Source organism: Canis lupus, chromosome 15 (genome assembly GCF_011100685.1).
Source record: "Canis lupus familiaris isolate Mischka breed German Shepherd chromosome 15, alternate assembly UU_Cfam_GSD_1.0, whole genome shotgun sequence".
NCBI lineage: Eukaryota > Metazoa > Chordata > Mammalia > Carnivora > Canidae > Canis > Canis lupus.
In genome coordinates this window covers 16,861,729-16,874,982 of record NC_049236.1, presented here as the reverse complement: position 1 = coordinate 16,874,982, position 13,254 = coordinate 16,861,729, and the positions used below count along the sequence as shown (strand labels likewise).

At 46.0% G+C, this 13,254-nt stretch overlaps 1 protein-coding gene across 5 annotated transcripts in view; it reads left to right on the top strand.

Annotated features, from left to right (window-relative positions):
- The window catches only part of SZT2 (SZT2 subunit of KICSTOR complex), a 51,359-nt gene that overhangs the window by 7,282 nt on the left and 30,823 nt on the right, over nucleotides 1-13,254 (top strand). For all 5 annotated transcript variants that reach the window (XR_005370317.1, XR_005370318.1, XM_038558367.1 and 2 more), the window contains exons 2-7: nucleotides 3,499-3,624; nucleotides 3,936-4,109; nucleotides 4,414-4,584; nucleotides 8,859-8,990; nucleotides 9,748-9,889; nucleotides 10,305-10,411. Coding sequence is in view for 3 of the 5 variants with exons in the window: in XM_038558367.1 (XP_038414295.1) it covers nucleotides 3,499-3,624; nucleotides 3,936-4,109; nucleotides 4,414-4,584; nucleotides 8,859-8,990; nucleotides 9,748-9,889; nucleotides 10,305-10,411 (852 nt within the window). In the remaining 2 variants the exon portion in view is untranslated. The remainder of the gene's footprint in view (nucleotides 1-3,498; nucleotides 3,625-3,935; nucleotides 4,110-4,413; nucleotides 4,585-8,858; nucleotides 8,991-9,747; nucleotides 9,890-10,304; nucleotides 10,412-13,254) is intronic.

The window sequence follows — 13,254 nt, the reverse complement described above, 5'->3', positions numbered from 1 at the left end:
TATGCAATCTGATGGGACCTTTTGGGGGAATGGTGGTTAGAAGTGATGGTAAATACCTATATCTGATTTTTCTAGCTAACTCGGAAATCATTCCACAACTAACTGGTTTCCAGTGCTATCTTAGCCATCCTGACACCTTTCTGTTACTTTCTAATTAATCACCAGTTTTTGTCTTATTCTAAAGATTCCTTAAAATGGTAGCTAAGCTCACTTGTCTTGAAGTCTAGTTCAACTGTCTTTACCTGTGTGTGTGTGTGTGTGTGTGTGTGTGTGTGTGTATAAAACCAGACTTTCTCAATGAAAGTCAGTGCTGGCTTTACATTCTGGCACAACTGGTGTCTCATGGGGGACCAGTCTCAAACAGTTCCCAGAATGGCTGCTTTGAGTAGCTCTGGTCTAGGCCACTGTCATTTCCCCTGGTTGTTAGGGGATCTTTCTGAATCACAGGGTAGCCAGAGGGAATTTTTTTTTTTTACACAGATATAATGTTACTGCTCTGCTGAAAAAAAAGTTCAGTAGCTTGTCCTAACTCGGGATAAAATCCAAAATCCTGCCCAGTACCTACCTGAGCCCAGTGTAGGGAAAGAAGTGTAATAATAGAGAGTAGGGTGATTTTAGGTTATCTTAGAGACCTAATACAAAATAATACTGAATCATATCATATCAGTGTTTCAAGTATCTTATCTTTCTGATGATGCCAGAGCATCCTTTCTGCCTCCTAGAGATCTGTCATGTTCGTTCTTTCTTTCTTTCTTTCTTTCTTTCTTTCTTTCTTTCTTTCTTTCTTTCTTTCTTTCTTTCTAGATTTGTTTGAGAGAGAATGAGTGGGCGGGGGAGAGAGCAGAGGGAGAGGAAGAAGCAGACTCCCCACTGAGTCCAGAGCCCAATGTAGGTCTCAATCCCAGGATCCCAAGATCATGACCTGAGCCCAAGGCAGAGGTTCAACCAACTGAGCCACCCAGGTGCCCCAAATCTTTTCTGCTCATCTTTTTTTTTTTTTTTAAGATTATATTTATTTATTCATGAGAGACACACACAGAGAGACAGACATAGGCAGAGGGAGAAGCAGGCTCCCTGCAGGGACCCCAATGTGGAACTCAATCCTAGGACCCTGGGGGTCACGACCTGAGCCAGAAGGCAGATGCTCAACCACTGGGCCATCCAGGTGCCTCTTTTCTGCTCTTAATTAAGTCCCTAGTTCTATCCATTTGTCACTCTCAGTCATTGGGCTCTGTGGCTTATGAGGCCTGGGTTTGACTTCTGATCCTCTACCTACTAATTATGTTAAATTTTTTTCAATATTTTGGACCTCGGAATTTTTCTGTTCAGTGTTTTATTTTTTTTTTTTATTTTTTTTTTATTTATGATAGTCACACACACACACACACACACACACACAGAGAGAGAGAGAGAGAGAGAGAGAGGCAGAGACACAGGCAGAGGGAGAAGCAGGCTCCATGCACCGGGAGCCCGACGTGGGATTTGATCCTGGGTCTCCAGGATCACGCCCTGGGCCAAAGGCAGGCGCCAAACCGCTGCGCCACCCAGGGATCCCCTGTTCAGTGTTTTATGTGCAGACTGAATGAGTGTACTTGTGTGAAGAGCCTTGTATTGTGCCTGGTAATAACCTCTAATAGTTGATTTTTATAATATTCTTTATAAGTGTCAGGCATTGTGCAGAACACTTCATATGCCTGATTTCACTTTACCTACTTAACAACACTAGATCAAGATTAGGATTATATCCATTTATAGGACACACACACACCCCTTGTGCTCACTCATTCTCCAATAAATAAAATCTTTATTTTTTAAAAAATATTTATTTATTTATTCATGAGAGAGAGAGAGAGCCGCAGAGACATAGGCAGAGGGAGAAGCAGGCTCCATGCAGGGAGCCCAATGTGGAACTTGATCCCAGATCCTGGGATCATGCCCTGAGCCAAAGGCAGACACTCAACTGCTGAGCCACCCAGGTGTCCCTAAATAAAATCTTTTAAAAAAAAGTTTTTTTTTTAAGAATTATATCCATTTTACAGATGAGAGCACTGAGGCTTAGGAAGGTTAAGAATGCTTTCCCTGACCTCACAGGCTACTAAGAGGCTGAGTTGGGATTCATGCCAGGCTATCTGAGTCCGAAGTTCTTGTATTTAGTCTGTCCAGGGCACTGTTGGATATATTATAGATGTTCAAAGAACATTAACCTTCTTGCCTTCTGCTTTCACTGTGCCACATCCCAGGGTCTGTTTCTGCATCTTTTGCCACGTGCCTCCTGTCTTGGAAAAGAAAGACTTTCTTCACCTTTAGTCATCACATCTCTGTTCTCCATGCTCCTCTTTGCTCCCAGGCACCCTTCCTTAGTGCTTTTCCAGGGCTTTTTCAGTTTCTCTTCCACATTTCCCCCATTTAGGGGAGAAAACTTTCAATACTACATTTCTTAATAGGTGGTCATTGGCCTCTTCATTTCTCTTCTACCCCTCTCCAGTGCTTGCAGCCTGGCATTTCCCCCTCACCCTTCAGGGACCCTGGAGGAGCAGTTTGCAATTTGCCTAAATGGGAGGAGAGTAATCTTTTCACTGGAGGCTAGAGTAAGGGAATAAAGGAATTTCAGATAACCTTGTTCAGGAAGAAACATTGAGGGAGTTCAGACCAGTGGACCCAGGTTTTCTGCATGAAACAGTAGGTGAGTTTATCTGTTGGGATCCCAGGAGTTGAGAGATCAGGAAACTTCTAGGGGAATAGGAGAGGTTGCTCACCGGGGAGAAGTAAAAGGATTGCTAAAGGCCTGCTGGAGGTGGCACTCCTGGCAAGATTTCTTTGTGTCAAAGTGCAGCTGGCATGGTATATGTGTGGATAAAAGAGAATGTCAAATCCATCCTGAGTCAAGACTTGGCAAGGCTTGTGAGTGGAGGAAGGACAAGGATGCGGATAAGGGAACTGATGCTTGTCAGGACACTGTTGAGTCAACTGCCTGTGAGGCAGTGGTGGGAAGGATCTAGAGTGCTGACCGCAATGAAGTGTGGAGGGTGGGAAAAGTGGGTTGTGATCCACAGAAGTTGAATCTGGAGGCACTCAGCAGGCTTGCTAGTCACCCAGCAAAGAGTCCTTTAGTGGCCATTGTTGTCAAGGCTTCTTTGGAGGAAGCATTGGCATTATTGATTATCTGCTCTGTTGTAAGCAATTTGCCGTGCATAGGGACACAAGACTAGAACAAGATACAGTTCCTGCCCTCAACAAGTTCGTAGCTTATAGGAGAGACACCTAATGTGAAAGGTCACTTCATCAACATAGAAGTCCGCATAAGGGGAATGGGAGCAGAGAATCAAGTCCTTGGGAGCACTTTGCACTGAGGTGAGAGTTAACTTTTTGCCTCTGCTGCCTTGTCTCTCACTTAGGTATTATGAACTCCTTAGACAAGTTATTTCCGTGTTGATCTACGAATGCTAGGAACTTAGTGAATTTTTACATTTTTTTTTTTTAATGTCTCTTTGTGTCCAGGTAGAAGAAGCTGGGCAGGTGTTCCTGTTGATGAAAAAGGATTATCGAATCTCCCGAAATGTCCGCCTGGCCTGGTTCCTCAATCACCTGCATCAAACTGTGCAGGCCACACCCCAGGAGATGCTGGTGAGGCCCAGAAACATACAGGATACGCTAGGCTGGCCCAGAAGGATCTGATTTTTTAAAGAGAGTCCTAGAAACGGGAGGGGAGATTTATCCTGGGGGGGGGGGGGGGGTCTGATTCTAGAATGGGCAAGTGACTTTGCCAGCAAGATGGTTTCACAGGGGAAATGTTTAATTTTCTATACAGGAAGAATATATGGTTGGGCTGTGGGAGCTGGAGCCAGTGGTTTGCCATTGGATATAGAAGTTCAGGTCCTGGAAATAAAGGGGTGACTCTTCCCTGACACTTTTCTGGTCTCTATCCTAATTGTCAGCTCCAGTCTGAGCAGGAGTTGGAAGTCCTCAGTGTCCTGCCCCCTGGGTGGCAGCCAGATGAACCAGTGGTCCCAAGGCCATTTCTCCTTGTACCTTCCACCCGGGTCACCTTCCTGGCTTGGCAGTATCGATTTGTCATTGAACTCGACCTTAGCCCGTCCACTGGCATTGTGGTAAGGGATTGAGGGGAGACAGTGGGAGGGAAGGAGGGAGAAGAGGGTGAGGGAGAGAGGGAGAGGCATGAGAGAAGTGGAAAGTGATCCCAGCCTACCATTGGAGGAAGGAAACAGGCTTGTACATGGTGAGTGTTTAAAGAGATCCCCTTCCATCCGTGGCACTGTATTATGTGTGTGTGGGGGTGTGACCAACCTTCAGATAAGAGTTCCACTGAACCATGGAAGCTGCTTGCTCCTTCCTGCCCTCTGCTCAGGGCTGCTTTGGTCACACTTGAGAGATCTTTCTCTGCATTGCCCTCAGGATGATTCCACAGGAGAGATATTGTTTGATGAAGTTTTCCATGCCCTCTCCCGCTGCCTGGGTGGGCTGCTTCGACCCTTCCGCGTGCCCGGATCGTGCATCGACTTCCAGCCTGAGATCTACATAACTATCCAGGCCTACTCCTCAATCATTGGCCTGCAGGCCCACCAGGTATTGCTTCCTCTCCTGAAGTCCATACCCCCAGACCTCATTTCTGAGAGTCCATTGATCAAGCCCTTGTCTCATCTCTGCGGTCTATGCCCAGAGTCCCTAGCTCTGCTGGCTTCTTGAACCTATTTACTAGTCATCTCTGAGTCTCTCTCCTCTCAAGAAGAATCTGTTCCTCTGTTCTTCAAGAGCCTTCTCATGAACTTTAGGTCATTTGGCCTTGATTGGACAAATGCCTCTCTCATTCCTGTAAGTCTGTGGTTCCGGCCCCTGAATGTCTGTTTTATGCCACCACCACTCTCCTAATTTGATTAGAAGGTTTGCTTGTATTCTGACTCATGGCCCTACCTCTGGGAGATGATCTTTTAGAAGAATTTTATGATTTTGAAATATAACAAATACCCAGAAATATAATTTCTTCCAAGGACAGAGGAGGGTCATTTTCTCTGAGGGCCTTGTGAACTGCCGAGTGTTATGCTGACCATACAGATAATTACAGGGCTTATCCACCACCCAAGCAGGCTATCACGAGACACTCCTTTTGGACAATGGCCAAGTCTGTTACTGGGATATCTGTTTTGGGCATAGATAAGCAGTGGCCCAATTTCCCCTCATCTGCTTTTAACCTTTTAACCACCCTCAACTCATTGGTAGGGGCTTACCCGGAAACAATCTTTAATGGCCATGTTGTCACCTTAGCTGTCAAACAGGCTGTGAGAAAGGGATGCGAGGAACAACACCTGAAGGTCTGTAATCTACAAGGCAATTGGTGCAGGTCTGGATCCCAGCCCTCTGTTGTGTTTTAAGTGCTCTCCTAGCACAGCTGTTAGGACTGTTGGTTGTAGGCTACATCCCCAGAGAGAAGCCTGGCTTCGCAGGCACTAACAGCCAAGATAGGGAAGACATGGGTGGTAGGTAATCACTCAACACTTGGTTCATCTTGGCAGATGCTTTCTGAAACCTGATCTGTGCAAGGCCTGGGCTATGTCCCAGAGTCACAGATGAATCAGACACTGTCCCTGTCCTCATGGGAGGAGTTGAGAGTTTAGTGGGGGAGACAGATATTGAAGGAGGTAGTTTCAGTTGAATGTGATAAGGACACTGATAAGTAATGACTCGGTGCCGTGGAGCACCAAGAGGGAGCACCCAGCCAAGCCTGGGGCTGCAACAGGAAAGACTTTTGCACAAAGAGGCATTTGAAGTGAGTCTTGAAGGAAGGATTGAAGTTAACCCTTCAAAGAAGGTGGACTTTCCGGACAGATGGGAAATGGACTTTCCAGACAGAGAGGCCCAAAAGCAAAGCCACAGAGCTCTGGATCTGTGCTTCCCAATCACAGGTGTCCTAGTGAACTACATGTAATTCTATTTGACAAAATAACGTTTGAATGTGGGGATGGGGACTGGTAGTAAAGAGGAGACAAATAAATGGAGGGGCAACTGACTGGCTTAGTTGACAGAACATGTGACTCGATCTTGGGGCTGTGAGTTTGAGCTCCACATTGGGTGTAAAGATTACTTAGAAATAAGATCTTTTTTTTTTTTTAAGACTTTGTTTATTCATGAGAGACAGAGAGAGGCAGAGACACAGGCAGAGGAAGCCTGATGTGGGACTCGATCCCAGGACTCAGGGATCACAACCTGAGCCAAGACACTCAACCACTGAGCCACCTAGGCACCCTAAAAATAGGATTTTTAAAAATTAGGCAGAGAGAACCAAGCAAGGTTACACTTATACGGTATGCTTCTATATTATTCGAACAGTATAGCCTTTTGGAAAGTAATTTGCTAGTATGTAGTAAGGATAACAATAATGATCACTGTGATTGGAACTTTCTGGGAATGTTTTCTGATTAAATAATCTAAAAGAAAAAAAATTTTTTTTAATAAAAAAAGAGAGGGCAGCCCCGGTGGCTCAGCAGTTTAGTGCCTGCCTTCAGCCCAGGGCCTGATCCTGGAGACCCGGGATCAAGTCCCACATCGGGCTCCCTCTCTGCTTCTCTCTCTCTCTCTGTGTCTCTCATGAATAAATAAATAAAAATCTTTTAAAAAATAAAAATAAAAAAATAGAGATAAGTGGAGGCAGAATAAGAGAGGCCTTAAATGTCATGGCTAAGAACTTACCCTTTGTTCTATAGAGGAGTTTAGTGTGGTGATGACAAGTGCTAGTCGTGGATTCACATACCCCTGTATTTGCTTGCTGGCTGCATCCCCTTGTAAAAGTTACTTAACCACTCTGTACATCTTTGTCTTTTCCCCAAAATAAGGGTATTAACAGTACCAATATCATATGGTGATCGAGTTCATATATATCACTTAGAACAGTGCCTGCCATGTAGAAAACATGCAAACGTTAGCTATTAGAACTGTTCACTATTATTAAAACTATTAAAAATGGGAGGTTTTTCAATGGATGGTAACAGGATCAGATTTGTGCTTTGGAAAGATAGATTGGAGGGCGCATCCTGTTGGGGAGAGCAGGCAAGAAGATGAATGCAGCCCCAGAGAAGAGGTGGGCCCTGAACCAGGGCAGCCCCTGTGGAGAAGGAGCAGGCTTACTCAGATTACCTCACCCCCAGGGGCCTCAGCCCTGGGCTAGCTTCTTCCCTATCTCTAAAGCTCCCCAAGATGTATCCTGCTTTTCCTTAAAACAAAACAAAAGTTAAAAAAAAAAAGTTAGATCACGTGTATAGCGTATGTCCGTTCAAAGAAATTTGAAAAATACATAAAATACAAAGAAAAACAAAACTCACCCAGAATGAACCACTACTATGAACATTTTATGGAATTTCCTTCTTGTCTTTGAGTACTTGTTTATCCTTCTTCACTACCACCCCACCGTCCAAAGAGAGGAGAAACATCAGGCGAATTCCAGACATGTAGTTTGACATCCTGCTTTTTCAGTGTATAATCTGGGCATTTTTCCTTGTCAGTAATTTTTCTTTGAAAATATGATTTTTAATTGCTGCCCAGCTTAATATTTTATCGCATTTTATCATTACATATTTAGCCAGACTCCACTGTTGGGCTCTTGGGTTGATCCACTTTTTACTCCTATAAATGGTACAGCTGTGAACAGCTTTCCCACTTTAGAGCCCCAGTTCCTACTATTGCTCTGATTCTGGTTTTCTTCTTAGAGTCCCCTTCTCCCCTCTTCTGGCTGGGACCATCCCCTTCCCAGTCCCAAGTAGGGAGTGAAGATGTAGTTATTGCCCGGGAGGGCAGGGGCAGGGGAACAGCAGGCATATGAGAAGGTGTTAGGAGTCTGAGAGAGAGAAGAGATCACAGGGGCCACCAGGCCTGTGTGAAACTTCTAGGATGGGCGTACTTATTTATGTTGAAAGGAGGAGGAAAGGAATCCCATGGAGAGAGAATGAAGGTATTAGACAAGAGATCCAAGATGAGTTGGAGAGATTAGCTTTGGGGGGAAGAAAAAGCAAGGAATCTTTTCTTCAGAGCCTTGAAAGAAAACCAAAAACCCAGATAATGTAAACACGGAGCAAACATTGTAGGTATTTTCTATGGGTTGGAGAGTAGTACACCGTTGGGGTGAAAGTAAGCCAGGAGTTCCTGTTGACTGGTTTCCTTTCTCTGTGAAGAGACAAGTAAGGGGCAGCCCTGGTGGCTCAGTGGTTTAACACCATCTTCAGCCCAGGGTGTGATCCTGGAGACCCAGGATCGAGTCTCACATCGGGCTCCCTGCATGGAGCCTGCTTCTCCCTCTGCCTGTGTCTCTGCCTCTCTCTCTCTCTCTCTCTCTCTCTCTCATGAATAAATAAATAAATAAAATCTTTTTTTAAAAAAGAGAGAGACAAGTAGGAGTTACCTGCTGAGGTTAAAAGGAAGAAAGGAACGCTCAACTGGGAAGATGATTTTGAACCTAAGAGAAAACCTACCTGTGCAGTGTTTAGAAATCAACAAGAATAAGAGTATGAGTCAGAATGAGAAAGGCTTTGCCAGGCTGAGGTGGGGCAGTCTGGTGACCTGAGATGGAAAATCTTATGGCACCCCCATGCGGGAGCTTGGGGAAACCCAGTGTGCAGGACTGTAAGCAGAGGGAGGTTGTGAACCCAGTTTAAGGTCATTAATAGCCTGATACCCTGATGGAGGAGATGATCTGATAAGAGAGGAGCTGGCTGTGAATTTAGCCAACTTTAGATCCTGGGTGAGAAGTCAGGATCGCATAGAGGGAGCTGTGGAGAATAAATAGGGAGGCCAGATGGGGGCTTGCCAGTGTCCCCCCAACCTTCATATCTTGGTCTTTCCGTTGTGCTTTTCAGGTGCTGGTGCAGGGCTGCCTTTTGGACCCTTCTCAGCGAGAGGCATTCCTGCAGCAGGTATACGAACAGCTCTGTCTGTTTGAGGATAAGGTGGCCACCATGCTGCAGCAGCAGTATGACCCCCAGAGTCAGGTATGTGGGAGAGAAAGCAGGTGGAGGCCATTTAAAGAAACTATTAAGAGACAGAAGGGAGAGAAGAGGGATAAGCCCCAATATGGAGGGAAGAGAGGGCAGAAAAAGGGTCTAAGAGCCAGAGTGAGCCAAGGATAGAATTGCTGGTGAGTGCACACAACAGGTTCCTTCCCTGCTAGAGGAGGGAAAGGGTCAGCTACATTCCCCAAGACATGCACTCTTGCCAGGAGAAAATGTGAAAGCTGTTTGCCTGTGTGATTTCAGTCCTAGATGTCCTTCACTGGATCTGAGAAGGTGATTGTGGGTGGCTTTGTTCTCTAGGACTTTGTACAGTCAGGGATAAAGCTGCTTGGACTCAGTTGAATGCACTTGCTCATTCCTTTGGGTATCCTAGAAGTAGCCCACATATCTGAAGTCCTACATGTCTGAAGACTTAATTTGATTGATGTATAAAATATTTTCTAATAGCAATGGGAAACTACAGGAAAGGGGTCTTATTGACAAAAGGTGAGGAAGCCTGCTCCCCTGTAATCTGGTGCACCATGCGTTGCCAGGCTGCCTGTCCATCTACGGGTCAGCATCTGAGCACACCTGGGCGAGCAAGCATAGTCAGGACTCGGCTGCACAGCAGGGCATTGGGGTCTTCACAGGGTAGGCCTGTTGGCCCAGGCAGTGCGGGGCTATAGATTCCAGCGTTGCTGTGGAAGGGACAGTCGTACCATCTGTTGAATTCGGTCTCCTCTGTGATTTGGGCCAGGCAGAGGACCAGTCCCCAGACTCAGGGGAGCCCCCGGGCCGGAAGGTGGGAGTCTCCATGGTGACAGCTGACTTGGGGCTGGTCAGTATGATTCGTCAGGGCATCTTGGCACTGCAGTTGCTCCCTTCAAACTCTAGCGCAGGTCAGTATAAGGAATGGTGGTGAGGTTGGGGAAATAGGAGGGTGTAGGAAGGGGGCATTATCAGTACAGATTGAGGTTCCCGGGTACCAGTGGGTCCCAGGGAAGAGGATCTGATCTGTCTCCTTGTTTGAGGAAGGTCAATGTGCACAAGTGTGTCTCTCAAGTACCCTCAGCTCTGACAGCCATCTGGGACCCTAGTGGGAAGGAGTAGAGCTCTAAGGACATCACTTAGGACACCAGGATCCAGCACTCAGGAGGGAGAAGCAGGATGGACGGGAAGAAGAAAGGGTGTTTGCGGATATAAAACATATTGGTTGGTGGGCACTAAGGCCTTATGGGCCCCATCAGTTGAATGCCCCCCTGTGACTTTGATCTGGTCAGTGTCCCCAGGTCTGTCCGATGTTTCCTGCTCCAGGTATCATTGTGATCACAGATGGGGTGACCAGTGTCCCTGATGTTGCCGTCTGTGAGACGTTGCTGAACCAGCTTCGCAGTGGCACCGTGGCTTGTTCCTTTGTGCAGGTGAGGACTTTCTAGGAAGGAGGAGAGGGAAGTATGATATATCACAAAGTTGGACATGGCTGGTTACTTTCTTTTTGGGGGGGCGGGGACTGGTTACTTTCTTACAGGTGATGATTTCCTACAGAAAGCCAATAACATAGTTACATGTGTGTTATTGGGGGGAATAGTTGTCTAGAACAGGGTACGCAACAGTGGTGGGAGAGGACTCTCATCTTCATCCTTAGGGTATGGGGAGACAGCATGTTGTAATAATAAGAGTGCTGAATTTGAAATCTCATGGTCATTTCCAGCCTCATCTCCTGCATTAGGTTAGTTATCACTGTTTTGATTGCAAAGATTGGAAAACCCAACTCAAACTAGCTTGAGCAAAGGAAGGAATAGGATAATGCAGCCAATTTGGATTGATGGAATAGGAAGGGTAGGAAGCAAAGCACTCTGGGAAACAAGGCTGGAGGGTAGGCATTGGCCAGAACATGAAAAGCTGGTTCTGATATGTTAAGAACTTCAGGATAATTCTGTGGGTGATGCAGGTAAGCACAAGGAAAGTCACTAGTTGCATTTATGTTTTATAAAGGTCACTCTTGGTGCTGCATGAAGGCAGGAGTAGAGGCAGGGGGATTATTAAATGGAGTGCTCAAGGTAAGAGAGGAATAGGGCTGGGAATAATGGTTAAGAGACCAGGGGATAGAATTGAGAAAATGGAGAGGTAGGGTCAACATGACTTATGATTAGCAGAGTATGAGGGGTGAGCAAGAGAGGTCGAGGGTGTCTCCAAGTTTGTGACCTCAGTGGTAACTGGATAGCTGACTGGCAGAGCAAATAGGAAAAGAAGCAGCTGAGGTAGAGTGAGGACAAGATGATGAGCCCAGGTTTGTGCATGTTGCATTTGAGGTGTCTGTGGGTCAACAGGATAGCAGTTGAAAGCATCACCTTTGGAGTTAGGCATGCTTGGCCCGAATCCTGGCTCCACTTATGAGCTGTGGGACACTGGGCACATCGTTTAATTCTTGGTCAGATTCATTTGTAAATGAAGATTATAACAGTGCCTACCTCGTTGGGTGAGACAATGCATTTAAAGTGCTCAGCAGAGTGCATAATTATGTCATAGGCAGCTGCTATTCATAGCAGCTAGCAGTTGGATATGCAGATCTGATACTCAGGAGACAGCACGAGTTGAGAGAGTTAGGATTTGTCAGCCTACAGATGGTAATTGGGCAGAGAGGAGGGCCCCTGAAGAGCCTTGGGGAATACCAGTGTTTAAAGGTCTTTCATAAGAAGCGGGCCCAGCAAAGAATGAAGGGAAATAATCAGACAAGAACCAGAGGATTCTGATAGCAGGGAAGTCCCAAGTTTGGGGAAGAAAGGAGCGGTTAACTGTGAGATGCAGCAGAGAGATCAGGTAAAATGAAGAATGAGACATACCCTTTGAATTTGATGATTAAGGGGTCATGAGGATCTTTTCTAGGCCATTTCAGCAAAGAGATGGCAAGGGAGAGGATTGCAGTGGGTGGAAGAGTGGATGGAAGAGAAGGAAGTAGAGACAAGTGGACATGAGGACTGGGCTTGTTTCAATTGAGTGGGGAGCAGGAGAGAAGGGAAGCCAGAGGGAAGTGCAGGGTGGAAGAGGCAGGTGCTTTGTTCTGCCGGTTTGTTTTCCAAGCTAGAGACTTTAAGCATGTTTCTAAGGATCCATGAGGAAGCGGAGTTTGAAAATAGGGAAAGAAAAAGGAAGCCTGATGGAGTAAAGTGTTTCCGTGGACGAGAGAACACTGGCTCAAAGAAGTAGATCAAGGAACTCTGCTACTCTTTGCTAGAGAGTAGCGCTTCTTCCTTTGAAAGGAGAAGGATAAAGTGATGATAGGGATAAATTCGTTTAGGGGCCTCGGGTCCCTCTCTGAAGGAAAAGGTGAGGGTGAGTACTATGAGGAGGGGCAGCCAGAGTGGGGGAGAAGTGTTGAGGACAGCCCCAAAGGACTTGCTGGGTTGGGTGTCACATGTGTACCTCTCTCCATTTGGGATCCAGTAGAGAAGTGGTGATCCTTGTTGGGGTTTGGAGGTCGAAGCAGAGTGAGGTCAAGAGGGCCAGGGATAGACTTAGAGAGCAGAGGTTCAAGGGCTTGCAGTCTTAATGAGGTCAAAGAGCAGCAGGAGAAGGAGAATGGAAAGAATCCAGAGGGATACAATGGTGTGTAATCAGTAGGATGTGGCAATTGAAATTGCAAAAATGAAGTGGTTCCAAACGAAGCCAAGGGCCAGCATGTAGGCAACAGGCGGCAGTGGAATACAGAGAGTTCCTGGAGATGAGGGTTCAGGAACTGAGAGATCAAGGAATTGAAACAACTCAAGTTTTTCTGTGAAGGACCAGCTAGTAAATATTTTAAGCTTTGTTGGCCTATATACAGTTGGCACAACTATTCAGCTCTGCTCTTGTAGCGTCAGAGCACTCACAGACAAGATGAATGGGCATGGCTGTGTTCCAATAAAACTTTATTTACAAAAACAAGTGATGTGCTAGATTTGGCCCAAAGGTTGTGTGTAGTTTGCCACATAACCTTTGGCAAACTGATCTATGGGCCTAGTATTCAAATTATGGTCCATGGACCAGCAGCATTGGCATCACCAGGGAGCTTGTTAGAAATGGAAAATCTTGGGCCCACCCCACACATAATGCATCTTAACAAAATCTCCAGGTGTTTTATATATATCCTAAGGTTTGAGAAGCACTTTGTTAGAGACATTGAAGTCTCTCCAATAGTAACAAAAAGCAGTTCTCAAAATCTTTAGTGAGTGATGCAGTCTAGCGTTTGATGTTCTAAAGAAGGGTGTAGCGACATGGCATGGGC